Source organism: Clarias gariepinus, chromosome 6 (assembly GCF_024256425.1).
Source record: "Clarias gariepinus isolate MV-2021 ecotype Netherlands chromosome 6, CGAR_prim_01v2, whole genome shotgun sequence".
NCBI classification, from domain to species: Eukaryota; Metazoa; Chordata; class Actinopteri; order Siluriformes; family Clariidae; genus Clarias; species Clarias gariepinus.
The window spans coordinates 16,695,480-16,722,267 of NC_071105.1; the positions used below are offsets into that span (position 1 = coordinate 16,695,480).

General features: G+C 37.7%; 3 protein-coding genes across 4 annotated transcripts; 2 read left to right on the forward strand and 1 right to left on the reverse strand.

Moving 5' to 3' along the window:
• The first annotated feature begins 30 nt into the window (after nt 1–30).
• Nucleotides 31–2,115, forward strand: LOC128527206 (ubiquinol-cytochrome-c reductase complex assembly factor 2). The gene is made up of 4 exons (XM_053499576.1): nt 31–195; nt 1,108–1,182; nt 1,506–1,575; nt 1,844–2,115. Exons 1-4 carry the CDS (start codon nt 58–60, stop codon nt 1,948–1,950), a joined length of 390 nt encoding a protein of 129 aa, XP_053355551.1. The 5' UTR covers nt 31–57; the 3' UTR covers nt 1,951–2,115.
• Nucleotides 2,116–5,633: 3,518 nt separating this feature from the next.
• tspo (translocator protein) lies at nt 5,634–8,546 on the reverse strand. The gene is made up of 4 exons (XM_053497648.1): nt 8,444–8,546; nt 7,241–7,412; nt 6,865–7,003; nt 5,634–6,643 (listed from the first exon to the last, which is right to left on the reverse strand). The coding sequence occupies exons 2-4, from the start codon at nt 7,408–7,410 to the stop codon at nt 6,470–6,472; spliced, it is 483 nt and encodes a 160-aa protein (XP_053353623.1). The 5' UTR covers nt 7,411–7,412; nt 8,444–8,546; the 3' UTR covers nt 5,634–6,469.
• A 4,766-nt stretch (nt 8,547–13,312) lies between these two features.
• Nucleotides 13,313–25,836, forward strand: frs3 (fibroblast growth factor receptor substrate 3). 2 transcript variants are annotated; one of them, XM_053497852.1, is made up of 9 exons: nt 13,313–13,397; nt 14,316–14,358; nt 16,605–16,729; nt 16,841–16,929; nt 17,970–18,156; nt 18,809–18,970; nt 19,225–19,346; nt 19,771–20,649; nt 21,403–25,836. In XM_053497852.1, exons 4-9 carry the CDS (start codon nt 16,864–16,866, stop codon nt 21,841–21,843), a joined length of 1,857 nt encoding a protein of 618 aa, XP_053353827.1. In that variant the 5' UTR covers nt 13,313–13,397; nt 14,316–14,358; nt 16,605–16,729; nt 16,841–16,863; the 3' UTR covers nt 21,844–25,836. The 2 variants fall into 2 exon arrangements, with proteins under 2 accessions (XP_053353827.1, XP_053353828.1); XM_053497853.1 differs by lacking the exon at nt 13,313–13,397 and adding an exon at nt 13,839–13,921.
• The last annotated feature ends 952 nt before the right edge of the window (nt 25,837–26,788 follow it).

Consider the following 26,788-nt stretch of genomic DNA (forward strand, 5'->3'; position numbering starts at 1 on the left):
GTCCCAGTGCGGCTTCCTGACTTTAAAAGAGGTTCCTCCTTTTCCGCGAATCTGAAAATGGCCGCCACCAGGTACCGTCGCTTTCTTAAGTTATGTGAGGTATGGCCAAGAGACGAATCGAAAAAAGGTCGAGATTTGGGGACGTTTTTACGGCAGAAGGTGGCCAGTGCATTCAGAGAGGGCGAGAACACTCAGGTAATGTCGACCAGCTTGCTTTTTTTTTAAGTCAAAATGCATTAAATGTCGTTAATGTTGCATTCAACATGCTTTATCATGTAGAGAGAATAATTAATATCTAAACTAAAACCTTTTCTATATCCTATATCTAGATCTGGGTGTGTTGAGTTTAATTCACATTTTGATGTTAGGGTAAATTACGCAGTTACGCCTCACAGTGGCTGACATTAATGGTGCAGTCCTTGTCCTTGAGTGTTTATATGTGAGGTTATCACTCAGTCAAGGTCTATACAGCTCTATCCTGTAAGCAGTGTGAGTGGCACAGGGGCCTGGAGCCTATCCCAGTCGACTAGGGACACGAGGTAGGGTACATCCTGGACAGGGTGCCAATCCAGCACGTACACACAAGAGGCAATTTGGGAATGCCAATTAGCCTAATCCGCATGTTTTGGACTGTGGATGGAAACCGGAGTACTCGGAGGAAACCCGCAAAGCACTGGGAGAACATGTAAACCCTATGCATGAGGGGCAGGAATAGAGAGCCTGGCCGGGAATTGAACCTGGACCCTGGAGGTGCAAGGCGACAGTGCTAACCACATGCCTCCATGTGAATTTATAGTTTTATTTATATAGAAAGTTTTTTTTCTTTTCCTATTTTCTTTGCGTCTTTTTTGATGCAAGATGTCTGCAACGGCTAGATTATCTTTGTTACAAAATCTATGGATTTAAAGAGGTGCATACTTTTCCAAATCGTGTCCACTTAAATTTATTATGTATTGACCTTTTTTCGTTTATTGACCTTTTGACGTTTTTCAAAATTTAAAGGATAGTGAATGGGACACATTTGAATGTAGTGTGTGTATATGTATGTGTATGTGTGTATATATAATGCATAAAAAAAACATCATATTTTGTATGTTTTTCTTTTAGATCTCTGACCCAGAAAAATGTGATCAAATGTATGAAAGTTTAGTTCGCATTAACAGCAACATGTACAAAGAGAAGGTGAGTCTAAAGTGAGAATACAAAACAGCATAATTCAATAATTTCCACCTTAGTGGTAGAGATCACTTAATTAAGTGTCCAGAAGAGACAGTAAAATCTGTACAATGTTAAAAAATTTAGCTAATCCTTTTACAAATGATTTTAGTTAGAATGCCATGCTTTTTCTGTTTTTTAAGCACCATAAATATCTAGCAATAATCATTTACGTCTGTTTTTTTTAATGGTTATGATTGACTGTAAAGATTCAATAACACCATATATATTTTAATTGTTGCAATAATTACTTGATTCAAATGTGTATAGATGAATATTTAATTTTTCAGTTTCCACGAGCTAAAGACACAAGTTTTACTGGTGTGACTGTTGAAGAGTGTCGGATGTTATTAGGAACTGGTGAGTAAGAAATTGTTGTTTTAGATGATTTTAGTAAGAGCAATTACCGTTCTTCTGAAACATCAGTATACTTGAACATTCAGTTGCATAAACAATGTGGTAGAGCTGCAGTGAAAAAGCTCATTTAGCTTTTAGAAAAATGTTAGATTGGGTATGTTTACATGACATAAATTACTTTTATCCAGAGCCTTACAATGATTACTGATTTAAAATGAAGGCTTATAACATAATCATTTTGCATGTGATAAATAAAATTCTTTTTTTATAGGAAATATGCAACAGACGGACGAGGATAAGAAAGGATTATGGAAAACTTTAATGCAGAGGTTCTCCTCTAAGCCAGAAGAAGCATCTGTGGAAAAGACGGAAAAGTAGACATTTTGCACTATAATCTAGACCCTAGACTCTTCATACTTCAGTTATATTAATATATTTGTGTTGCACATTTCATTACTATTTGCTGTATCTGAATACAAATGACAAATCATATTTTATGCCCATAACTTGTAAACAATTAAAGAGGCATTGTATTCAATATTACACCGCATTCCAAATTATTATGCAAATTGGATGTAAGTGTCATAAACATTAAATGTTTCGTTTTTAAATTAAACTCATGGATGGTATTGCGTCTCAGGGCTCTTTGGATCACTGAAATGAATCTCAGACACGTGTGATAATTAGTTTGCCAGATAAGCCCAATTAAAAGAAAAGTAGTGAAGAAGGTTGTTCCACATTATTAAGCAGGCCACAGGTATCAAGCTATATTGGAAAGGAAAAGCATCTCTCTGCTGCCGAAAAGCGTCAAATATTGCAATGCCTTGGACAAGGTATAAAAACATTAGATATTTCATAAAAACTTAAGCGTGATCATCGTACTGAGGATGGTTGGTGGATGGCCACCATGTCCCAACAAGGCTGCGATGTCAACAAGGAGGTGCCGGAGTCATGTTTTGGGCCAGAATCATGGGGAGAGAGCTGGTAGGCCCCTGTAGGGTCCCTGAAGGTGTGAAAATGACCTCTGCAAAGTATATTGACTGACCACTTTCTTCCATGGTACAAAAAGAAGAACCGTGCCTTCCGTAGCAAAATCATCTTCATGCACGACAATGCACCATCTCATGCTGCAAAGAATACTATGTACTATGTCTTTGTCATTGGCTGCTATGAGCATAAAAGATGAGAAACTCATGGTGTGGCCACCATCCTCCCCTGACTTCAACACCATTGAGAACCTTTGGAGAATCCTCAAAAGATCTATGAGGGTGGGAGGCGGTTCACATCAAAACAGCAGCTCTGGGAGGCTATTCTGACATCCCACAAATAAATTCAAGCAGAAACTGTCCAAAAACTCACAAGTTCAATGGATGCAAGAATTGTGAAGGTGATATCAAAGAAGGGGTCCTATGTTAAGATGTAACATGCCCTGTTAGGATGTTTTTGATTGAAATAGCTTTTGATTTCAGTAAATATGACCTCCTAATGCTGCAAATTCAACAAAAGCCCATTTTCAGTTCTTTACAACCTATAAAATGTTTTAACTCTGTTGTGCATAATAATTTGGAACAGTGCATTTTCAGTTTTTTATTTTTAAAATAAATATTATCATTAGGAGGTTTGTTTAATAAAATTATACCCTAATGGTAGTCATTTGCATTTACTAATTATGAAAATCAGAGAAGGATATCATTTGCGTAATAATTTGGAACGCAGTGTAGTTGTACCACAGTAATTTTCAGTAGCCACAACAAGGCTAAAAACTTAATCCATATGAAAATGCAATAATGCGCCGTGATGGTGATATAACTCTAACCCCAAAGCCAGGCTGGCCATTCAGATACGTGAAGTTCTCACCTAATACATCATGGTTTGATCTCAACAATGGGTATACATCGCACCAGCCAATAGAAGGTTTGTTTGTCTAATTGTCCACACAAAACATCTCTAAATATCTTAATCTTGGAAACAGTTTTTCAAAAAGTCTGTTCCTTAGTGACCTTGTATCAGAATTTGCATGTGTCCAAAGGGGCAAAATTACTCTAAATATGGATAAGTTTTGTAAAAAAAAAAAATGCATTAAAAATTAATGTGAAAGAATGATCAAACTACTCTATTCAGCACAGACCAATGTCATTTAATAGGGTTAATGTCAGGACATTTGTGGTGGCCAGTTAATCTAAGAAAATAATTCTTCATGCTCCCCAAATTAGTCTTTCACAATTTGAGTCACAATACGTCCCATCAGGAAGAAAAATTAATAAGAGAACCTGATTATTCAGTGACTTTATTTTATTGCAGAGTCTAGACCTGACTAACTGAAGCAACCCCAGATCATAACTATCCCTCCAGAGGCTTGTACAGTGGGTAATTTCCATGATGGGTATGCCACATGACCTTCCATTGCTTCAAAGCTCAATCTTTATGCTCCTTTGCACATTAAAGCCTTTTTTTGATTAGCCTCAGGAACAAGTGTTCCCAAATTGCTATAGCCCCACAGCTGTTTAGCTGTTGTTGTTTTTTTTAACAATGCAGCTTCCCCAAGTGATTGTGTTCTCCAATCACAACAATTCATGATTTTATTCTGACCATGGTTTTTCTATGGGATTGGCAGTTCAGCACCAGGTTTTAATAGTGTGTTGGGTGTGTTTGCCTTATCATTTGAAGATCGCTAGTTTGATTCCTGGGTGATGCTGTAGTCTTCCATAGCCATGGCCCATGACCCGCGAGGCTCCTAGCACTCTCACGTCAATCACAGCTTTATAGGCAATCATGGGCATCAGTCAGCTCACACAAGTGAGCGAAGGACAATGTGTTACACCACCCCCAACACAAGCAGTGTTGAGCAAGCAGTTCTTAAGCAAATTTCAGTTTGATTCCTGCCACGGGGTCTGTGTGCATGAAGTTTGCATGTTCTTCCTGTGCTTGGTGGGTTTTTTCCCACAGTCCAAAAGATATGCAGATTAGGCTAACTGGAGGATTTTTAATCCTCTTGTCTTTGTAAATTGAACATGAATGCTCGTTTCATCCTAATTAACATAGTTTAAATTAAACTCTCCTCATAAACGACCAAAGCCATGTACACACACAAATTAGGAATAGAAGTAGAAAAAGAGGGAATTCAGGACTGTTCAAATGGATGTATGAAGAGCACCAGACTCCAAAAGTAAAAAAATAATAATTCATTCCGTAGTTGTGAAGGAGTACTGCTGCAGGAGTTTAATAGCAAATGAGGTGTCATATCAAGTAGTGTCAGTAGTGGATATAAAATTAATTTACACAGAAAAGATGCATAATATTACTTCAGTGAATTCTGTCACAAAAAGAGAAAAAAAGGCACATTCAGACCACTGGAGGGAGACAGGTTTACCCAGGCTTATCAGGGCAGGACCAGCCGATCAGAGCCATTACTGAAAAGACTGCATTCTTGGGCGTACTTTACCATTAACTGAGCATTTGGACAAAGACTTTACCTTGCCCACATGCCAGCAGATTCATGTCCTAGGCTATCTCCTATCTTAGAATCAGAAGGTAAGCTGGCTTTTCAAAAGTCAAGTTGTGTTACCTAAGTGCTTAGTGTGTATTCAATATGTATTCATTTGGTTTTGGAGCGTAGAACAAACAGTTAATTGAAAACTCCTCAAATAAAAAAGGCATTGCAATGGTTGACACATAAACTGCTGCAGAGGAAACAACCCTCTTAGCAAACCCTGATCCCTCACAGCCAGTAACCTCCTGCAGCAACACCTTCCTGCATGCACGCATGTGCTGTTTACCTGCCCTGTATCTGATCTGGACAACCAAGAAAGAATTGCCCAAATGCTTCTCTGGAACACTTCAAAAACCTTCAAAAATTTATTCATTTTTTTTTATTTGTAAAAAAAAAAAAAAAAAAGAAAGAAAAAAAAATATATGTTACCACCTTTTTGGTGATGGTGTTTTTTAGTCCAAAAAAATATATAAATCTATTAAATATTATATATTTTCTATATTTTATATGTAATATGTATGAAATGTCATTGCTATAAAACACTGCTAGGCCAAAAAAAAGTTACACACACTTTCATTGGACCACCTTTTGCTTTTATTATGACATGCATTTGCGAAGGCATCATTTTAATAGGCTTATGCCATGTCAAAACATTTATTCCTTCAAGATCATGATTGGTGATGGGAGAGTTGGACTGCGTTATAACACAGTTTATCACAAGCCTGTCAGCACTCAAATGTACACAAGCGTATTCTTTAGCATGCATAAATTCTGTTCTTACTTAAGAGCAATACCAAATTCAGTTTGTTGAATGTCAAAACCTTCATGAAAATTATGAGGAATTTAAGAAATTTCTTCTTAACAAGAGTTGATGAATAAGGCCAATTGTTTCTAAACTAAGGCAAAATTATTCTAAATATGTGCTTTCAGTCTTCACTCCAACACACAGTGTAGATAGCATACATGGTTAAGTGAACACACTCACAGTTTGGCACCCACCAGACAGTATGTTCATGTGAGATAAAGGTCATTTCACGCCATTTTGAAACACGCCTTGTCTGAGTGTGAAATGGCCAAAAGTATTGATTGTGGGAGGAGGCAAGCAGGCAATTTTTATCTTGGAAAAAAGCAATGCAAACAATAATTTTAGCTCCCCCCAAATCCCCCCACCCCCATTATAGTTGCATGGGTCTGTTTTTTATTGAAAAATCAAATTTTTTTTTTTTTTTTACAAAGCCAGTTGAGATGTTAGTATATTGATTATCCTCATGTTTAAAATTCATCCACTCAAGCAGCTGACATGATTTCATTCATATATTGAACTAAATATGGTTACAGGCATAGTTGTAGTAATGTTACTAAGTCAAATGTGCCTTTAAGTGCATGGTAATTTCATATTTGTCCTGCCTAGTCTTTTTTGGTATCAGGGTTGTCCCTCCAGATACAGTAGTTGAGCGAGGTGGCCAAGCAGAGCCAGGCCAGGTATGGAGTCATGAGGAGAGTTGCAGTGCGGTTCACTGGGTACCAGGACACCATGGTGGCAGCCACTGTCCCTGTCAGCACGACAAGCTCAATGAGTGCCTGCAGGAGCAGAGACAAAAAAACATCAGTCGATCTTCAAACATACCTGTTTTTACAATGTATGCTTGATAGAAGAATTTCAGACTTTTTAAACTTTTGCAGGTTTCACAACGTACAGTCAAATGAGCACCGACTAATATTCTGTAATGTTGTGATTTTGTAATATGGAATAAAATACTGGTATTATGAAAGCTTGGGCTAAGAAAAGCGTGCTGTCATACCAGTTTAATCTTGTGTGCCCCAAAAAAGATAGGAGTCCATGCCCAGTTTAGTGCTAGCTGCAGGCCATAGAGTCCCAGTGGGACCACAGCATCTTCTGTGAAGCCTCCTAGCTCTTTATACACCAGGTAAGAACCATATCTGTAACATTAACAACAGCATTAGTTAATAAATACATGAGAAGTGCACCTCATGATTTCTATTTCCAGTCTAATTGAAAAGCTTTTGTTCTAGCTTATTTTCTATTAACTATTGCCTAGGCCAGATTTCCACAGAACATACCACATTATATACAGCGCTACCATAACATAGTGTTACTGTAGTACTTATCACATATTATAAAGGCAAGTCAACTCGCTATGCCTCTGACATACTTACCCCATGCCGGTGTATAAAGTCGTCCATACGATTCCAAAAGCCGAGTTGGGTGGCCTCCATGACGGTTTGTTAAGAGTGGTGTACCACGTCTTCACCTCCTTTCTGGTGATATAGCCTCCAAGGATCCCACCAACATGTGGCAGGGCAGTCAGACCCAACATCTTCCACATGGCTCCAACAAACAGATCAAGAAGTAAGAATGAGTATAAAGTTCTGTAAGGTACCTGTTCCTGCTTCCTGCCCCATAAAGCATTAACTTAAATATTATTTACAACTTAACAATCACACAATGATAAAGCTGGGTTTTATGGGATATGCAGTGCAAGTGTAGGCAACAATAAAGTAAGGTGACCAAGGTTAAATAAGACAATGACGTAATCTCAGTGACTGGTGGTTTGCGGTGCATCAAGCTGAATAGTAGTGGTTGGCTTCTTGCCACGTTGGTCCCTGTGGTTCGAAACCAGAAGGGACTAGATGGATTTTGTTTTGTGCTAAGGAGTCGACTCTTCGAGACGGCTCTTTTAAGTGAATCGTTTGTAAACGACTCACATCAATGAGGAGCCATTGTAATAATAAAAATAATAATATTAATAATAATGCAACCATAAATAGAGGGAAAGTATTCAATGAATCGACTCTGAACTGTTTGACACATAATAGCGACAGTTTTAATGAGATGATGATCAATGAGCCGAGTCAGCACTAAGAGTCCAAAGTATTCAGCACCGCTACCAAACCTTACTCATCACACAAAGGGCTTCATGAACATCTCATTAATTAATAAATATGAAAAAAAGTGTTTTATTTTCTCATCCATGACCTTTAGATTGATGTGTTTCGGAAAGTCAAATAAAACAACAACAACAATTCTACTAAAAAGACATAAAGTCACTGCTAAACTGGAACCTGTTGATTTATTAGTAAACACGTTGCTCGTTCAAACTGTACTAAAGCAAAAAAAATATATTCTCACATCTCGATAACTGTTAAATAATCACATATTGTCTAGATCTGGATATATAATTCATACGTAACGTCTAAAATCTATTCGAGCTCGTCAAACTAACCTAAGTTACATAATGTTTGCATGAACACTACCGGACTCGGTTACAAAAGCAAACGCGCTGTCAGATCAACGAAACTGTTCAATCACTTGCATATGAGTTAAGACCCCTTTAAAAAATCTATTATTACTTGCCTTACCTAAAATTAAAGATGTGACGTTCTTCAACAGCAAAAAAAAAAACCCCACAGTAAAACGTTGCGTAGCGCTGCACGCGTTCGGAAATTTGAAATAAGAATGCAGTGGGCGTATACACTTGTGAAACATATGGCCACGCCCCTTCGTTTCATAAGGTTCGAGTGTAGGGTTGTGTAACACAAAATACTGTACATTATAATGCACGACTTTCATGTTATACAAAGGTAATCCAGGTATAGAAAGAATTATTTGGCATAACTCTTTCAACTGTTTAACACAAAGTATTGATTACTAAACGTTTCACTAATTTTACAATTTATTAACCTTAAATGAATGATAATATCAGAACAATTAACACACAAATCCCTATTAACATCCTTACATACTGTAGTTTATTAGTTTTATTTGACTCTAACTCAGTCTTCGTCTATGTCTGCATTCAGGGTCAGAGGACACTTAAGGCTTGAGGCGGGTTACACCCTGTATGGGCTGCCCCATAGACGAAGACTGAGTTAGAGTCAAATACACACACATAAATACACACAAACGCACTCACAAGCATATACGCAAATAAGCCTAATCTGCATGTCTTTGGACTGCGGGAGGAAACCGGAGAACCCGAAGGAAACCCACCAAGCACGGGGAGAACATGCAATGCCCCACACACACACACACACACACACACACACACAGACCTGAGGCACGAATCAAACATGGACCCTGGAGGAGCTCAGGTGAGTAATGCTTTGACTTTGAACAGTGTGTTCATGTATGTGTGTGTGTGTGTGTTTCACTGTAACTGTAGAATATTGTATAATTATTCTGTAGAGCAGAATAATAAACACACCTTATGGTAATGTTGCCATTTGAGATAAAATACTCTGCCCAAAGTCTAAGTTACTTTAAAGTATTCTAGATTACCTACTGAGGAATTGTTAAAGGAGAATTGTTAAAAAAAGTTACAAAAACTGTTTTTTAGAAAGGTTGATTAAACCTTTAATTTTCACCAGCTAAATTAAAGCAGTCAGAGGGCTATATAGGGTTTGCTGCATAGTCTTTAGTTCATACTGTTTCCTAATACATGCCTAAGGCACACCTTTTGGTCTTTCATCTCACAAAACACCTGAATCAGCAGTATTGTGTATGTGTGTGTGGTGTGCTCAGACTTTCATCCAGACAAAAAGGACTGGGCTGGGTGGTAACTTTACCTTTTTTGACCATTAATTGACTGTGATAACCTCGAAAGCAGTAAAACACCCTCACGAAAAAGTTTCTTTGTGTTGTATGGAAGTGCTGGGGGTTGTTCATGTATGGTGTGCAGCTGCTTATTCACCCTTATTGGGCTTTGAGCTATGATTTGTGAAGCACCACCTAGAATCTAACTCAGTCATTACATACTATATTACATCAATTATTACTATCATTTTATTTTCTTAAATTTGGTAATATTGCTCAAGTTGCATCTGGGCAATTACATAGTGTTAAACATGGCAGTAGTTTTATATACTGTATTTGTAATTAAATTAAGGCCGGTGGTGTAGTGGTTAGCAACGTCACCTTGCACCTCCAGGGTCCAAGTTCGATTCCTCGTCTCTGTGTGCATGGAGTTTGCATGTTCTCTCTGTGTATGGTGGGATTCCACCGGGTACTCCGATTTCCTTCCACAGTCCAAAGACCTGCGGGTTAGGCTAATTGGCGTTCTCAAATTGCCCGTAGTGTGTGAATGAGTGTGTGAGTGAATGTATGTGTGTGTACCCTGCGAAGGATTGGCACCCTGTCCAGGGTGTACCCCGCCTCGTGCCCTGAGCCTCCTGGGATAGGCTCCGGGCCCCCCGCGACCTTGAATACAGGATAAAGTGGTATAAACGATTAGTGAGTGAGTATTTAAAATAAGTTATACTGAATTCATTTCCAACTAGTAAACCATCCAAAATTATACATTACTTCTTTTAGGTTTTTTTTCGAACAGGTTTTTTTAAATATATATATTTTTTATAACGCAGTGAGTGAATTATATACCCAATCAATAAAAATGTAATAACAGTCTTATAAAAAAAAAAACAGACTGCATCAGGTAATATAATATTAATTAATGCTTACAAAAAAAAAGCTTTTAATAGCAGTTACATAAATATTAGTGCAAGATACTAAATATTATATGTTAAAACTCTTCTTTTTATTATTTTACACAAGGTTTATTTTTGGTTTAATATAAACTCTATAATAAAAGGGAAAAAAAAAAAAAAAAAAACAATTGTGTTCTCAGCCATACTTAGTCATACATTAATGTTATAATTATAGTGCCTTGCAAAGATTTTCATACCCCGAACTTTTTCACATTTTGTTACATTACAACCACAAACGTGAATGTATTTTAATTCAATTCAATTTTATTTGTATAGCGCTTTTAACAATTGACAGTGTCGCAAAGCAACTTTACACAATCAAAAGAATTATTTAGATTTTAGATTCTATTGGGATTTTATGTGATAGACCAACCCAAAGTGTCCCCACACCATGATGCTGCCACTGCCATGTACAGTGTTAGTTTTCTGCTGCACATAGAGTTTTGCATTAAGGCCAAAAAGTAAAAAAATTTTCTCATTTGCTGGTCACGAACTTCAAACTGGTCTACTTACTACTTGTTGCCAACAATTAGTTTCTTTTTGTCACTCTTCCATAAAGGCCAGATTTGCGGAGTATATGACTAATAATTGTTCTGTGTTCTTCTCTGCTTAATGCTCTCCTTGCCTGGCCTGTCAGTTTAGGTGACGGTCATGTCTTGGTAGATTTGCAGTGCCAAACTCTTTCTATTTTCGGATGATGGATTGAACAGTGCTCTGTGAGATGTTTAAAACTTAGGATATTTTTGTACAACCTAACCTTGCTTCAAACATGTCTACAACATTATCACTGACCTGTCTGTGTTTTCCTTGGGCTTCAAAATGCTGTTTGTTTACTAATGCTCACTAACAAACCTCTAAAAACTTTACAGAACTGCAGTATTTATACTGAGATTAAATTACACACAGATGAACTATATTTACTAATTAGGTGACTTTTAAAGGCAGTTGGCCCCACTGGATTTTAGTTAGGGGTATCAGAGTAAATAGGGAAGAATACAAATGCACTTTACTGTTTTTCATATTTTTATTTGTAAAAAATGTTGAAAACCTTTTATAATTTTTTTTTACATTTTTACAATTTTATAGGTTTACAATTATGTGCCACTTTGTGTTGGTCTATCACATAAAATCCCAATAAAATACATTTCTGCTTATGGTTGTAATGTAACAAAATGTGAAAATGTTCAAAAAGTATGCAAAGGAACTGTACACACAGTCAGTAGATAAAACTAAAATTAACTAAAAAGTACTTAAAAGTAAAAAAATAACTAAAATTAACTGTAATTAAATATTTTATCTTATCAAGCACATTCTCAAACATATTTCACTCTCATTAGATTGCACTTGATTTTTTTGTTGCCAAATGGCATAATTCAGCTATCGTACAGAGCATAACAATAGTATTTTTCACAAAGTAGCTGTACAGAATTAGAGATTTAGATTCCTTATGAGCATACTCTAGATGACCGTGGCAAGGAAAAAAAATCTCTGAGCTCACATGAGGAAGACACCATGAGAGAAATTAGACTCAGGTACTAATTACACTGTATATAGTTTTAGTGATATAAAGTGGATATATAAAGTCTATACACCTCTGTTAAAATTTTAGGTTTTTATAATTAAAAAAAAAAAAAGTTCAACAATTTCAGATCTATTGTCTTGAAACCAAAACCACGACATGTGGTTCTGTTGTGATAAACTACCAGGAATGTTTTAGAGAAAAAAGAAAGAGAAATAGGGATATTTCCCCCTCATTAGTGATTGCGTGTGAAACAGGTGTTGAATGTCATTGAGTAGCTAAGTAATATTTACCAATTGGGTCATTCTACAAAAAAGGTGGAAGCAGGGTCATAAAAATCTATGAAATTTATTTCTTTTTTTGACACCTGAACCTTCTTTAATAGCAACAATTTACTTGTAAAACTTATGAATCCACAAAAGTAGAGCTTAGTGCATTTTTAAATACATTTAATAGTGTTACTTCTCTTCCTGCAACATCAATGACAATGACAATTTAGAGAAAAATCTTAACTATTACTACTATTACTACAAAACAGCTTCAATGTGTAAGATCATTTTCAAGTTTTTATGTTTAATTCTCGACAGTCATAATTATAAAATGAGTGACACCAATGGAGGACTTAAAAGCTTCGCCTAAATCTGAAAAATAAATGAGGACCCAGTTGTTTGTTCTAGTTAGCTTGTTAAGCAACTTGTACGTAAATGTGCAAAGTCACAATTTGTCCCCCCCCGTTAATCTTTGACAAAATAAGTAATTTCACTTATACAGTTTTTTGTGTTTATGTAATAAAATATGTTTGCAGGCATTCAGCATGAGGGAAAGGTGCGATACTGTGTTTGGAGTGCAGGTACTGGAGCCGTGTAGGTGCTCGCGCGGATTATGAGCGGTTGGCAGCGCGTCATCGTGCGTGTGCCGGTGAGCGCGCGCTCCGCCTCAGCTGGTCCTCCAGCGTGTCTACCTTCTTGCCGCTCCATCAGCCCTCGTTGGCTGGCTGAACTCTCACCCCGGCGCTCGGCAAATGTCAAAGACAGGCCCGTGCCGCAGCAAGGGGGCGTTGAGGGGGGAAAACAACTGCCTTTATAATCTTTTATTTCAACTCACGGCGGTTTTGATTTTTGATTTTTGTTTTAAAAAAATAAATAAATAAAAATAATGAAAGCTCCCTGAAAGCATTATTGTGAGTGACGGAAGCGAAGGACAGCCAGCCAGTCATCCAGCCATCCCTCCAGCAGCCCGCCTCTCCTCTCCTGTGTGCAGCACCGCGGACTCGCACCGCAGCTCCATCGCTCAGGTTCCGCTGCCGAACATGTGAGTAGCGCACGAGCTGCACAGCTTCACCGTCCTCCTCCTCCTCCTCCTCCTCCGCAGCAGCAGCAGCATTCACATTCAACACGGACTGGTGCTGATGCTGACGCTCGCAGGACACTGTTTATTATAGTGTGTGTACGTGTGTGTGGGTGTGTGAGTGTAGCCCGCAGTATTTCCGCCGACACTAGCATCCAGCTGTAGTAGGCTTTACGGTAGGACTGTGTTACTATACAGCGCGCGCTCTCTCGCTACAGCTTTCTCTATGGCTGCTGGCTGAATCGCATTTCTGTCTCCTATATTACTGACGTCTGCGTTGGCTTATAAACAATAGAATGCCATTTTGGAGACAGATTTGTTCCCTCCTGATCGTGCATCTTCGCCTTTTCTCATTTCTCCTGGCTCTGGCCACAGCGCTCATTAACAGCTCGTTTAACGCGTAACCTTGAGCTCGGATTTTCCTTCATTTGCTCTTATTTGAAGCGCCTGTACATCTCGGGTGTCAGTCAGAGACGGGAACACGAGAGGTATGCATGAAGCATGCATAGATTTTTAGCTTCTTGGAGATATTTCAGACCATGTTTTGTGTTATGAATATTTACACATGTAGGCTTTGCATGCACTGCAACAAGATCATGTGACAGTCCAGCTGGACTGGACTATTTAACTGACGATGCAATGGGATGCAGTTTCATCCCGAACAGCTATGCACTGTGACTCAATGCCACATGAATGGAACTGGAAGGCGTGATTGCAGTCGTAGATTTGGCGCACATTCTACTACGAAACGTTTTGTTTTGTGATCATGCACGTTTGCACAAACACAGGGTCAGTTTGTAGTAGGAGTAAAAAAAAGAAGAAGAAGAAGAAGAAGAAGTAGGCCTGCTTCGTGATTTTGTGTTTTTTTTTTTTTTTTTTTAGGTTTAGAGTATTCGGGTCAGATGCTGCTGGGATCAGAAAGTCGGTAAGTTAGAGCAGACTGCACTCCAAGCCTTGTGCACTACTATGCTATACAATAAAAACTGCTCCTTGATTCCATCTTAACACCCAGTCTTACTCCTGACACCTGGGAAAGAAGATTCGAACAAAGTTACACTGGCATGCTAGCAATGTTTTACTCATCTGTTGCTATACCTTCATCTGGTGCCTGTACAATATTTTGACAAAATGATTTTAACCTAGAAAGTAGCATCAAGGGTTCATCTGCTGAACTTTTAGTATGCATCTTTAAGCTGTATCTGTAAATGTTGACTGTAAAAACAGAGCATTATTTGTGAACCCTAAATTATTATATTGTAAAATAATTTATATATTTTATATATAAATAAATAACATTACAGGAGAATATATGCATGGCTGTAAAGAAAGAAATATAGAACAAGACAGACCAGTTTTCAGATGAAAACAAAAAACCAAATGTAGGCTCCTGGTATTTGCATAAAAATAGAAAGGAGCAAGAACCCCAGCATGCTCAGTAAAACCTAACAGCTATTTTACTTATAGTACTATGCAAGTCTCGGGAAGATACAAAAATATAGCATAAGCAAAATATGCTTTTGAAAACATTTCTGCATAATAGAAACTTTTATAAAGAGCAATAAAGAGTAATAAAATAAACCGTCAATATTTGGAGTGGAACCCCTTGCTTAAAATCAGGAGTTTTAGACACAAATTTAGGCAGTTTTATAAGAAAACAGCTGTTAGGTTTTATTGAGCATGCTGAGGAAAATGAGTTCTTCTGGTAACTTTGTCACACTCGCTTCTTTAAATTTTTATGCAAATCCCATAAGCGTACATTAAGTTTTTTGTTTCCATCTGAAAACTGGTCTGTCTTGTTCTATATTTCTTTCTTTACAGCCATGCATATAGTTTCCTGTAATGTTTTTTATTTATAAATTTTTAAGTTATATATGGAAATACTAAATTATTTTGTACATAATAATGTAGACATGATAAACATATACAGTATAACAAAATTGATACAGCATATAATATGGTGCCTAAGACTTTTGCACAGTACTGTATATATATATAAAATGTAACAAAGGTGTCTCCTTCAGGAGAACATAATGGGAACAAGGAAAGAAAGGTTCCTGTTATCTTCACATAAAAAAAAAAAAAGATATTAGGCTGCACTCCCCATATGTTAATTCTCTTGTGATACCAATTTTAACACCTTTCAGATTCATTTGTCAGAATAATTTGCATTGCTTGGTTTTAATAAGGTTCCAGATTGTGGCATTAGAACTTTTTTTATGCAAAAGGCTACAAATCATTTTAAGTTTGTTCAAAGTTAGTTAATTAGGTCATTTATTAAGCATGTAACTTACATGTTATAAAAATGTTTTTGCACTAAACAAGGATAAAATGTTCTGCTTTGATCTTATAAAGGGTTAAAAGTTTAAGACACAATATCTGTAAATCACAGAACAGTCAGATAAAAGCAAATTATTTAAACTTATTCTTTTTTGCCTGATTAAACGTTAGTACGAACCCCATAACCTAATTGTTTAATATGTACAAGTTGCAAATACTGTAGGTGCCCCATTTCATTCAGACATTTTGGTGGTTAAAAATAGAACCTAGAAATCTGTGAAAGGATCTTAAGGGTCTTAAGGTGTGTGCGTGTGTGTTTTGGAGACCTGTTTAGATGTCATTTTATATTTTTATTCGCCACATTAAAAATGATGGCTGTTTTCTTGGTATTTGGAGATGCAAACGTGTTACTTCAGAACCAACTGTTATGTAAATGTGCAGTTAAAAGTACAACTTCCTGTGTAGAGGGCGCTAATTAATTAGTGTTACATTAATTCTAAATTAATTGTCTTTATGGCCACATGTATTAAGTAAGTATTTATTACAAATAAGCAATGTGTTGCATCTGTAAAACACAATGAGGACAGAAATCTTTAAGGAACTAGCAGAAACAGGCATCCAACAGACACGGACTAGATCTCAGGACTAGAGGTTATACAGATAATAGTTGAACTTTTAGAGTTAAGCAAGAGAATATATTTATTCTCCACTATCAAGAGGCAGAGCCTGTGCACATCTGTGAGACAGAAATGTCATGTAAAGTAATTATACCTCACATCCCATGGGAGCCTAGGAGCAGAGCACAGATTGACTTCCATTTTTGTATCTTAATCACAGCACACTCTAGAAAAAAGGACAAAATTCTCAGCGGAATCTCTTTTCTTGGTTTGTCAGGAGATATGAACATTTTGCGCTCTGGGACCTGCTGCTCATACCAGCACACCCTTGTTCCGCCATGACCCCCAGCAGAGAATTCTGGGATTGACGTTAGCATCACTCCCACTGATGGCCTGCACCAGGTACAATTTTTTTTTCTCTACACCTTTTCGGCCAACTGTTTTAAATGACCAGAACAAGTTGTGTTTTATTTTTTTAAACTAAAACCTGACTCTAATTTCACCGCCTAAAAGGTTTCAGCTAACCTGCTGAAGCTATGGGGAGCTGTTGGAGCTGTCTATACAGAGACGCCATTCAAGACAACCACCCCACCAAGTTTAAGGTACATACACTACTTTATAAAACACAATGTTTCAATACATGTTCAAATAAAGATTAGTAAAAAAACACCCCTGAAAAGTTCTTCCAGTGTGGAGACTTGGCCTTATTATCCAAAACAGACAATTCTCAGATATTCCCTTCATTGGTCCTCATTTTCTTACCATTTTGTGAGGAGGTGTTGGCTCAGTGGTGATGGACTCTGATCAGAAGGTTGTGTGTTAATATAACAGCACCTCCAACTCTTAACCCAGCTGTTCAGCTTTATCCTGACTCTGTTGTAAGTTGCTTTGAAAAATTTATCAAAAGGGCCAAGTTTAAATGGTGTATTTTTGTGGTTGGTGACAAATTTTTGTAGTACTGCCATTAATTGGCCAATGCCATTTATTTAAAAAATTGTTAGGCTTGGACTATAACACAGGTGTCTCAAGAGTCCAGACCCACATGCTGCATACTAGTGCATTTCCTGTAGCCCAACTGTAATACACTCCTTGTCAATGTTTTTTTAGTGGATTCATGTAATATAATGACTGACTCTAAATTCGAAATGCATCACCAGCTTTTTCAGTTTTCCCAAGGCAGCACAGCTACTTCTAAAAAAATGTCCAAAAAAAGAACAGTTGATGGACAGTAAAGGCAGGTTTAAGAGGGATGGCTAAGTGAGTAGATGTTCACAAGTTCATGTTTATTTACTGATAGGGATAAGGCCAGTGTGATTCCTTCTCTATATAGTAAAGAAGCTTTAAAAGCCATTGCTGGCAGAGTACAATTTACAATTTACATCACTAATTGTTCCGACACTAATAACAGAAACAGAATAAAGTTAAAGTCTTGCATCATGACCTTCAGATTTATTTAATGGAAGGCATAGATCCTGTTGCATATTTTTAACATCTGGAAATCGTCACACCTATAAATCTATTAATCTTATCACATTTGATATTATGCTTCAAATGTTTCAATATACAGTAATTTTAAGGTTAAAAAATCAAGCTCTGCATCGCTGTACAGTTATTGTGTTTGTGTTCTGCATATAATTTTCAGGTGACTAATGTGGATGATGAAGGGAACGAGCTGGGATCGGGGACTATGGAGCTCACCCAAACCGAGCTCATTCTGCACACACGAAAGCGTGATGCCATCCGGTGGCCATACCTCTGCCTGCGACGTTACGGCTACGATTCCAACCTGTTTTCCTTCGAGAGTGGGAGGCGCTGTCAGACAGGGCAGGGTGAGGTCACTTGTCCCTCAAGGACTGAGCACATGCCTTCTCTCATTTACAGTCAATTAGATATTGAGCTGAAGGAGAACTAACTTACATAAGTAGCACATAAAAATCACGACAGCCAGAGAATCAGCTTTGTGTATGAGTGACTGATTGAATATTTCATAGCCACATTGAACTATCTGGCTTAAATTTAATACTACTTTTTTTCTGTTATTGGACCTTTTGGGGGGAGTGAGAGAGGGGAGTTTCCCATGTTTGATAAAGCAGAATACATTTAGGGCATATAAATTTTTAATGAGAATATTACATAGACACATATATAACGTTTTAATAAGAATAACTAAGTAATTAATTTGTAATTTCCAGCCCTTTACAGGGTAGATGTTGTTTCTTCTAACCACAGAACGAGAAACTGTATGGTAGAGTAGCTTTTGTTGCTATACTGCCCCCTAATGTCAGAAAAAATGAAAGACATGAAATGATCTATTTGGTGTAGGATGTAGGAAACTTTTTCGTTCCATGATGTCATGGAATAGTTTGGTAAAAGCATACAGACCTTAATTTATTCTCCTCATAAATTTTGCTCTTACTTTATGAGATTGTAAGTGCACTATGATATATGTTAAACCTTATGCATTACGTAATACTCCTGCAGGGATCTTTGCATTTAAGTGCTCTCGGGCAGAAGAGATCTTTAACCTGCTGCAGGAGCTGATGCAGTGCAACAGCATTAACGTGGTAGAGGAGCCCATGATTATGACCCGGCCTGGCCACACACCAGAGATGGAGATGCCTCGAACCCCTCAAACACCCAATAGTAAGACACACAGACAGCAATCAGCATTTCGGTTACATACACATATGATGCCAACGTAATCATAAATATTTTCTGATCTAGCTTTAACATAAAACCTCTCACATGAATGAATATGGACCTGTTATGTCCTATTTCTTGCTGCTGTTTACACATTCTATTGAAATTTACGACAAATCTGTGGAAAATGTTTAGGAATTCCGTGACAGTATCACTGTACAGTGTTAGTCATAACTTCACTAAACATCTGTGTGCAGCTCCCGGGTTTCCAGGGCAGACGTTTCCTAATGGTTACCCAGGGTACCCTATAAGCGCAGACTCATCACAGCCCTCTCTTACTGATGACCACAGACACAGCCTCATGGGGATGGATGACCAGGTAAGGCCAGGACACACAACCTTAATGCTATATGGTGATGTAATACCACTTCATTATATTAAAGCAGGATCATAATTTTCAATCACATTTTAGAATGTTCTGATTTCCCCTGGCGTCAATTGAAAAAGCAGTTGGGTGCCTCTATTCTTTTCGATAAATGATACAAATATATGTCATTATCACACAGAAGATTTGTTATTTGTGAATCTGTAATACTGTATGTCTACACAAGTTCAACTTTGGGATGAAGTTTAGCAAGGTAGGAGCTGGAGCCCATTGACCACAGGAGCACAGGATATACAGAGCTTAAATAAGTGCAGCATAAATTGTCAGCCCTCGTTCATTGAACTGTAGCTGGTGCTGCATGACTGGCTGCATGTGCTCCCACTCCTAATAATCTGTGGTGTCATTTTTCTCTTTGCAGACACATACATATGTGAATACAGTTAGTATGGAGAGTGAGCTTTCAAACCGCCACTGTGTCCGTTCCATGCCTGAGGTTCGGCCCCCCACCTTCACTGAGGCGTCCGCCAAACCTGGCCAACCCAGCATGCACTGCTGCGGCATGGACGACTCCCTCAAGGACCCTCAGCTCTTCCTCCAGCCAGGGGCTCAGGAAGTAAAGTTCATGCTGGGGCCGACGCCGGCACAGCGCCACATGATGGAGCGAGACAGAGACAGAGACAGGCATTCCTCTCACCCTCTCCGAGCGCCAGATGGCAGCTCTGAAACCGAGGGAGAAGAGGCTCCGCCCCTTCACATGTGCAACACACATTCCTATCACCATTACCACCATCATCTTCACCGGCACTCCAGCATGGAGCCTTGTCCGGGAAGCCAGCTAACGTATGAGAACATTAATGGTCTTCGTGGGCCACGCAGGCAGAGGCTGAGCCCCAGCAGTGCCTCCCAGTCGCAGTCTGTGGGCTCAAGCAGCAGCAGCAGTACAGCTGGAGAAACACACCCACATACACACCCACACTCTCTGCCACTTTCACACACACATGCCCCCTCATTGCCACCGCAGGGCTATGGCGGGGGACATCGCCGCTCTGCGCTGCTCAATTATGAGAACCTGCCCTCACTGCCGCCAGTGTGGGAGTACCGTGCTCTACAGCGTGATGAAGAAGAGGAACAGGATGACGACGAGGAAGATGATGAGTATGAGGAGGAAGAGGAGGAGGACTATGATGATTATGAATACTCAGAGGGGCCAGGAACCCCGAATGGATATCATCAGGAAAGTGGTGGAAGTGGCGGGATTCATCGCGATGCCCTGCAAAACTATGTTAACACAGAACAGGTGAGGAAATGCTTACAAAGGACCTCCAACATCTGGTTCTAAATTTACTACAGTAGCATTACTACATCATGTTAGATAACAGATTTCTTGCTGCAGAGATCCTTGGAAATGTTGTTGTAAACAAGTATTATGCTTCAACAACCCAGGTATTACAGCCATTGTTCAGATGACCTGTTCAATACTCAGCAATGCAAGTCCTATTAATCCAGGTTATCTCTATTGAGTATATCAATGCAACTGTTGTATTTATTTTTTATAATATCCAATGTGTATAATCTATATTGCAGGTTATAGCAATATACACAAAATGACAGGAGGCGTCCATTTGTATCTAACAGTTGTATGATTTAAATATCCCCAACATTTTTGATAATATTGCAGTTTAATATTATATTTTTATTTTAAAAGTAGCCCCACATATCCAATTTTACTTCAAAGAAAAAAATCATAGTGAATTAAACATAAATCTCAAAGATATTATTAATGTAATAAAAAAATTATTTAAAAGTCTTTGATTTCTTCAAAAATATGCACACATAATTCCTGAACATGTTTTGAGGATTCTCCTGAGAAATGACTTTTCAAAATGGCCTGAGCTGTGTATTATGAGTATCATTGTTAAAAATGTTCCTATTGATTGTAGAATTTGAGGCAAATGTAAGGTTTGTAGTTTAATATTTTTCTTTACCTTCAGAAAAAAACATGGATGCATGGATTCCTTGAATCCTTAAACTTGCCTTTTTCTCACAACAGATTCAACCTCCCACCCATCTGCATCACGCGTGCCCTCCTCATCCTCAGCCCTCAGAGAGGGGTGGCCGAGTTTTCAGTTTTGATTTCCGTCGGCATCGGGCGGGGCGTGGCACAGTTGGCAGTGCAGCCTGCGAGCAGCATGGTCGCCACCTGCCCCCTCCACCCTCTCGCCAGCTCAACTACATTCAGGTGGACTTGGAGACTGGAGCCTCAAGTTGCCCCGGACACGGAGGGGGTGGAGCTCAAGTGCCACAGAGACCGCCTCCAATGAAGCGTGGCATGGCTACTGCCCCGGTAATGCCTCCCTCCCGCCGTGGTGAGTGTTATGCTGTGATTGATCTGCAGAAAACCGCAGCCATGTCCAATCTGCAGAAAGCCCTGCCTCGTGATGATGGCACGTCCCGAAAGACCCGCCACAACAGCACTGACCTGCCTCTGTGAGACAAAATGAGTGATAAAAAACGAGGAAAGAAAGAAAGTTATGGGTAGAAAACAAAGGAGCTCTGTGGTGTTACTGTCCTCTCACCATTTATTTGGAGTTTCCATCCTCGCACTCATATTTCCAACACATTTGCACTTAAGCTACTTCTTGTGGATACAATGAGGCAAAACCGAATATACCAGCTGTATTTTAGAGAAATTCGTGCAATTTCTAAAGATGGTCCATAACTGATTTTGGTGTCCAGTGACCATCAAATTGTAATCAAGCCCCTCATTTTAAAACTGAGCCTCAGAATTATACCTTTACAGGTTTGTACAAAAAGGTGATTAAAATGTTCTAAAAGGAAATATCGCATTCTACAGTAGATCAGATCTAAAACAGCTCTGTTAACAGCTGTATTTTCAGCTCACGTAAAAACAGAGTAATATGTGTTTAAAGGCTTATTTATTCACAGCAGTTTTTACTTAATCATCTGGTCTATCATTAAATTTTATAGTATAATACATCCTAGAGCATACAAACATTTCCATTAGAATAAAATGTAAACACTCGATACATTTAATTTTACATAAAATACAGTTTTATGTAAAATTTGTTTTAGAAAGTTCTTTTTGTTTGAAAGTACAAATTAGGAAAGTGTAAAAGACATTCCAGTCTTTAAGATTACAGATTGACTGCTGTTCCCCCAAAGTAATCACTTATCTGTGATTCTTGTTCAAGTGTTAATGAAATCTAAGAGTATGTATTTATGTAAATCTATGTTTTGGAAAAACTGTGCAAAGCATCATAGCCATGCATATGCAGAAGGAAGGACTTTCATTATTTTTTTATTTAAAAAGAAGTCATTCCATGAGCCTTGATTAGGCAAATCTTATTTATATTAATTTATTTAATTTTATTATGCATATTTATGCATTTATGGATTTGTTTAATTTTGTTATTTGACTTTTAAAAATAAGAGTAGATAGCGTATATTTAGATTAATTGTCTTCTAAAGATAGTGTAGGCGATGATGAAGACGATTGAATCCAGCTTTGTTACGTCATGTCACGTCATTGTAACGTTGTTTTTATAACTACAGTTTCATGTGGAATAATTTTATTTTCGTCACATATTGTGCCAAACAAATGAATATAATACTAAATAATGTGCCAACAGTGTATATGGAGTTTGAGGGCTAACTATCAACAGCAGCTGATAATAAAAAAAAAATATGGCTGTGCTCACTACACAAAGATTATAAGCTATCCAGGGCTAAAATGTGGATGATTTAGATATTGCCTCCCGTTTATACATGCCAGTTCAGGATTTTCCATTTTCTTTCCTACATAAAAATTTGGATGTTTTGTTGTTAGTGGCAGAATTCCAGTCAGTGTTCATGTATGTCTGTTCCACCTATAGTACCAGGTAGCCTACTGTACATGTTGCCTTGCAGTCACACTATACTGTGAAAAAGACTAATATGAATGATGGCTTCAATTCTGCGATTACTAGGTGTTCATATACACGAGGCTTATAGCTCCAAGAATTATTGTTAGGGAGGGTTTTTTTATTTTTTTTTTTGCACAAAGGATAAGACTAATCTCAATTGAGATTCTGACTTTAGTATAAGATTAGGGTTGATATGTGTTGGGAAAAAGCCTTGCAATATTTGCTTGTTTTTTCAAGTCATTGTCACCAATTTTCCAAATTTTTCATTTAGATACAATGGTTTTGTATAACTGTAGTGTATGTTCACATTTTATAAACGTGCAAATGTACCACAGTTAAACATAACTATTACCATCTTCAGAAACAGTGGGTAAGAGTTCTATATAACTGAATCATACATTGTATGATTCATATAACTGAAGCATAACCCATAACATTATTTTTCCCGTTTAAACATTATGATTACAGAAAATACACTTGCCACTTAGCTTTAAAAGTGCTTAGTATGTTATAAGTATATGAAACTTTGGAAAATAGGTGGAAACAGTAGTATGGATTCTTTTTGTTTTATTGGGTGGGGATGTAGACGCAGTGCTGAAGCATCCAGTAGCCATGCTGAAATGAGAGGAAATCCACATGGAGCTTCATTGCCAAATTCTTTAGAACTTCAGATCTAGTAAAACTTTTTGTTGGTGCAGGAAATATTTAAGCCTCATTAGCCTTTTGTTTGGCCTAAAATTCCAATAATTTTAATAAAAGTAGTGATTTCTAATTCAGAATTAATTTCTTGATAATTCCAACAGCTTAGTTATTCAAGCTAGAGGTGATCGATCTTCACAGAGTCCTGCATTTCACTTCAGTACGGCTGTTAGTGGGGTCAAGCCAAACAAAATCAACTTGTAATATACACTCACACAGGTACATTGCAGTGTTTGTAATGTACTCTAAGAATGCGATGATAAACTATTTGGACACTTTTGAACACTTTTAAGAGAGTCAATCTAGTTTTAACATCTATATTTTTGGTATTGTTGTGTGGAAAAAAAACATTTTGCAATAACAGCTACTGGGGTTATATCAGTGTTTGTCTAAGTTGTAAAAAAAAATGACGATCTGTGTGTGTGTGTTACGAAGAGATTTCATCACCTTTCAAAGAGGTCTTAATCAGCACTGGCTTTGCTGTCTTTCTCAGGCCTTGATATACATGTGCTGTTGGGTTTTAATTCAGGCATTGCTGGGAAGAGGGAATTGTATTTGTATTAAATGTGACGTGGGATAATAGATAACCTAATTGTGCTATCAAAAAAAGTTATTAAATTTTGGGGGGAAATAGAGGTTACACTAGGAAACCTTAGAATTGTGTGTTCATGTTGTTTGTGTGAGACCTCTTTGGATTGTGAGTGTTTTAATTTTCAGGATTATCCATTTTTAACATTTTTTATTCCATCAGGGTCAAAGAAGTAGCTCTTCGCTGTGAATTTCATATATTATGGGTTACATTTTAGACCCATGCTAGTTGCACTGAAAATAGAAATAGGACAACAATAATCCTGAATTATTAAATATTAAATCCCACTGTAAAAAAAATAATAAAAAGAAAATAAAAAAGAAACGTTTTCAGATTTTACAAAGAAAGGTCAAATGGTCATTTAGCATTTACAGGTATCTTAATTGCAATCTTTGTTTAGATTTTTCCTCGTCGACTTGTTTCCGTCAAAACAACTATGTACCTCTCCGTTAATGCAATGTCATAAATGGGATTTGCATATAATTCTATGTTCATCCAAGCCTGAGATAAATTTTCAGCAGAAGGTAATTTTGAAGGAAACCTAACTGAAAAGTGAATGACTTACTGGCAGTCTGGCTTCATATTTTGTCTTAATAAGGCTTAGGCAGAGCTCACTGACTGTGATGTCCTGCACATTAATGTGAATGAGTGCCAAATGTGTCTGCGTAAGAGCGATCGAGAGCGGCTCATGCATGGACTCTTTAGTGGAACTTGCTGGGCTCAAAGCTCTATGAACAGTCTACTCTCTGTATGAATGTAATACACAGAGATGGACTCGTAAAACGCCCAGATCAGGCGATTTACACTTGATGTTTCTATCTTCACTGATTAAAAAAAAAAAAGAAAAAGAAAAAAAAAGTGTTACTGTTTTGTCTTGAAAATTCGATTTTTCCAGTTGGTTTCTTTGTATACAGTATTTACATTTTCTTGTAAGTATGTATTTCTGTGTGTGTACATAACATATCTAGGTATGCGGTGGCAGTCAGCTTCTCCTGTGTTTGTTTACACAACACACTACTACTTTTTTGCCACAGCTGGTGAACTGTAGGAAGAACCGTCTGTGCACCGGAATTCATTTCGTTAGATGGACACTGCGACGAGACACAGAGACGAGATCCTGAGTAGTCTGACGTAGTTGCAGTCCTAACCTTTCCCTCCTCCTTACAATGCAGAGCAGGCATGCCCCATATTGAATGTTATTTTCAGTCGTATAAACCTTTGAAAATAAAGGCTTGTACAATAAAATGAATGTGATTCAATGTATTGTCAATATTAAAACTGGAACTGTAAAGAAATGCTTGTGCTGATGAGTCATTTTGAGTCACATCAAGAAACTGGGTCACAGTCTAGCGTATGATCTGGTGTCCTGTTTAAGTTATCCTCAAACAATGTAATATGATATTAGAAACGCCATAAAGATTTGAAAACTATCGGTTGTTTACCCTTGACAACAGATGCAGCCAGAAGTATCCATGTTAAATACAAAAAAATCACCCAGTGTAGTTACCAGCGCAGATGCCTTTTCCCTGCAACTGCTGCTTGGTTTTCAGCGCTGAAATACTTATCATCATCATACCAGAAGCAGAAGCTTTTAGAGGGTCATAAAGATGAACCCGAATGTATATGTAAAAAATGTATACACACTTCAACAGTTGTTATTCATGCCCTCGTTTAAAACTCGAATCGAATTACGGGTTCAATGTGTAGTATTATATTTCCACTGAAGATGTCAGTAGTCGCACCATCGTTGATGCTATCACATGACCGTCAGAAGATAGGCATATATTTTTCATGTCGAAGTGTGTATACACTTTTTAGGTCCCAACGTAGTTACAACAGTTAAGTATCAACTGATGCGAACTGATATCATGTGAAGACGTGATATCAATATCACACAAAAAACTAGTGCAATGTCTGAAAAATACATCATCTTCAGTCAGATCATATTTCAATTTTGAGGAATCAGTCATAAATTATTGTACAGTAATAAATTATTGCTTTGATAGAAAAAAACACTGTATTATTTTAAATTGCTCACTGACAAGTTCGCACTTAAACAGCACATACTATCATTTTCATAGATGTAATAATTGCATATGAATGCCTTATGGTCCAACTTATCAGAAAATAGAGCATCTCCCTGAGAAATTAGTCCAGTGTGATATCAAACCGCTTTAATAATAATGATCTGCTGAGCCTCTGTAGGCTGTATGTAAACTGAGTCT

What these genes read in the sequence shown, in the direction of transcription:
- LOC128527206 (XM_053499576.1), top strand. Translation starts at nt 58, where the DNA reads ATGGCCGCCACCAGGTACCGTCGCTTTCTTAAGTTATGTGAGGTATGG. An exon ending in GAGAGGGCGAGAACACTCAG is followed by an intron (nt 196 to 1,107) that starts GTAATGTCGACC and finishes TTTTTCTTTTAG; the next exon opens with ATCTCTGACCCAGAAAAATG. An exon ending in TCGGATGTTATTAGGAACTG is followed by an intron (nt 1,576 to 1,843) that starts GTGAGTAAGAAA and finishes CTTTTTTTATAG; the next exon opens with GAAATATGCAACAGACGGAC.
- tspo (XM_053497648.1), bottom strand. Translation starts at nt 7,410, where the DNA reads ATGTGGAAGATGTTGGGTCTGACTGCCCTGCCACATGTTGGTGGGATC. An exon ending in ACTTTATACACCGGCATGGG is followed by an intron (nt 7,004 to 7,240) that starts GTAAGTATGTCA and finishes TTAATGTTACAG; the next exon opens with ATATGGTTCTTACCTGGTGT. An exon ending in GGGCACACAAGATTAAACTG is followed by an intron (nt 6,644 to 6,864) that starts GTATGACAGCAC and finishes CTGCTCCTGCAG; the next exon opens with GCACTCATTGAGCTTGTCGT.
- frs3 (XM_053497852.1), top strand. Translation starts at nt 16,864, where the DNA reads ATGGGGAGCTGTTGGAGCTGTCTATACAGAGACGCCATTCAAGACAAC. An exon ending in ACCACCCCACCAAGTTTAAG is followed by an intron (nt 16,930 to 17,969) that starts GTACATACACTA and finishes TATAATTTTCAG; the next exon opens with GTGACTAATGTGGATGATGA. An exon ending in AACCCCTCAAACACCCAATA is followed by an intron (nt 18,971 to 19,224) that starts GTAAGACACACA and finishes ATCTGTGTGCAG; the next exon opens with CTCCCGGGTTTCCAGGGCAG.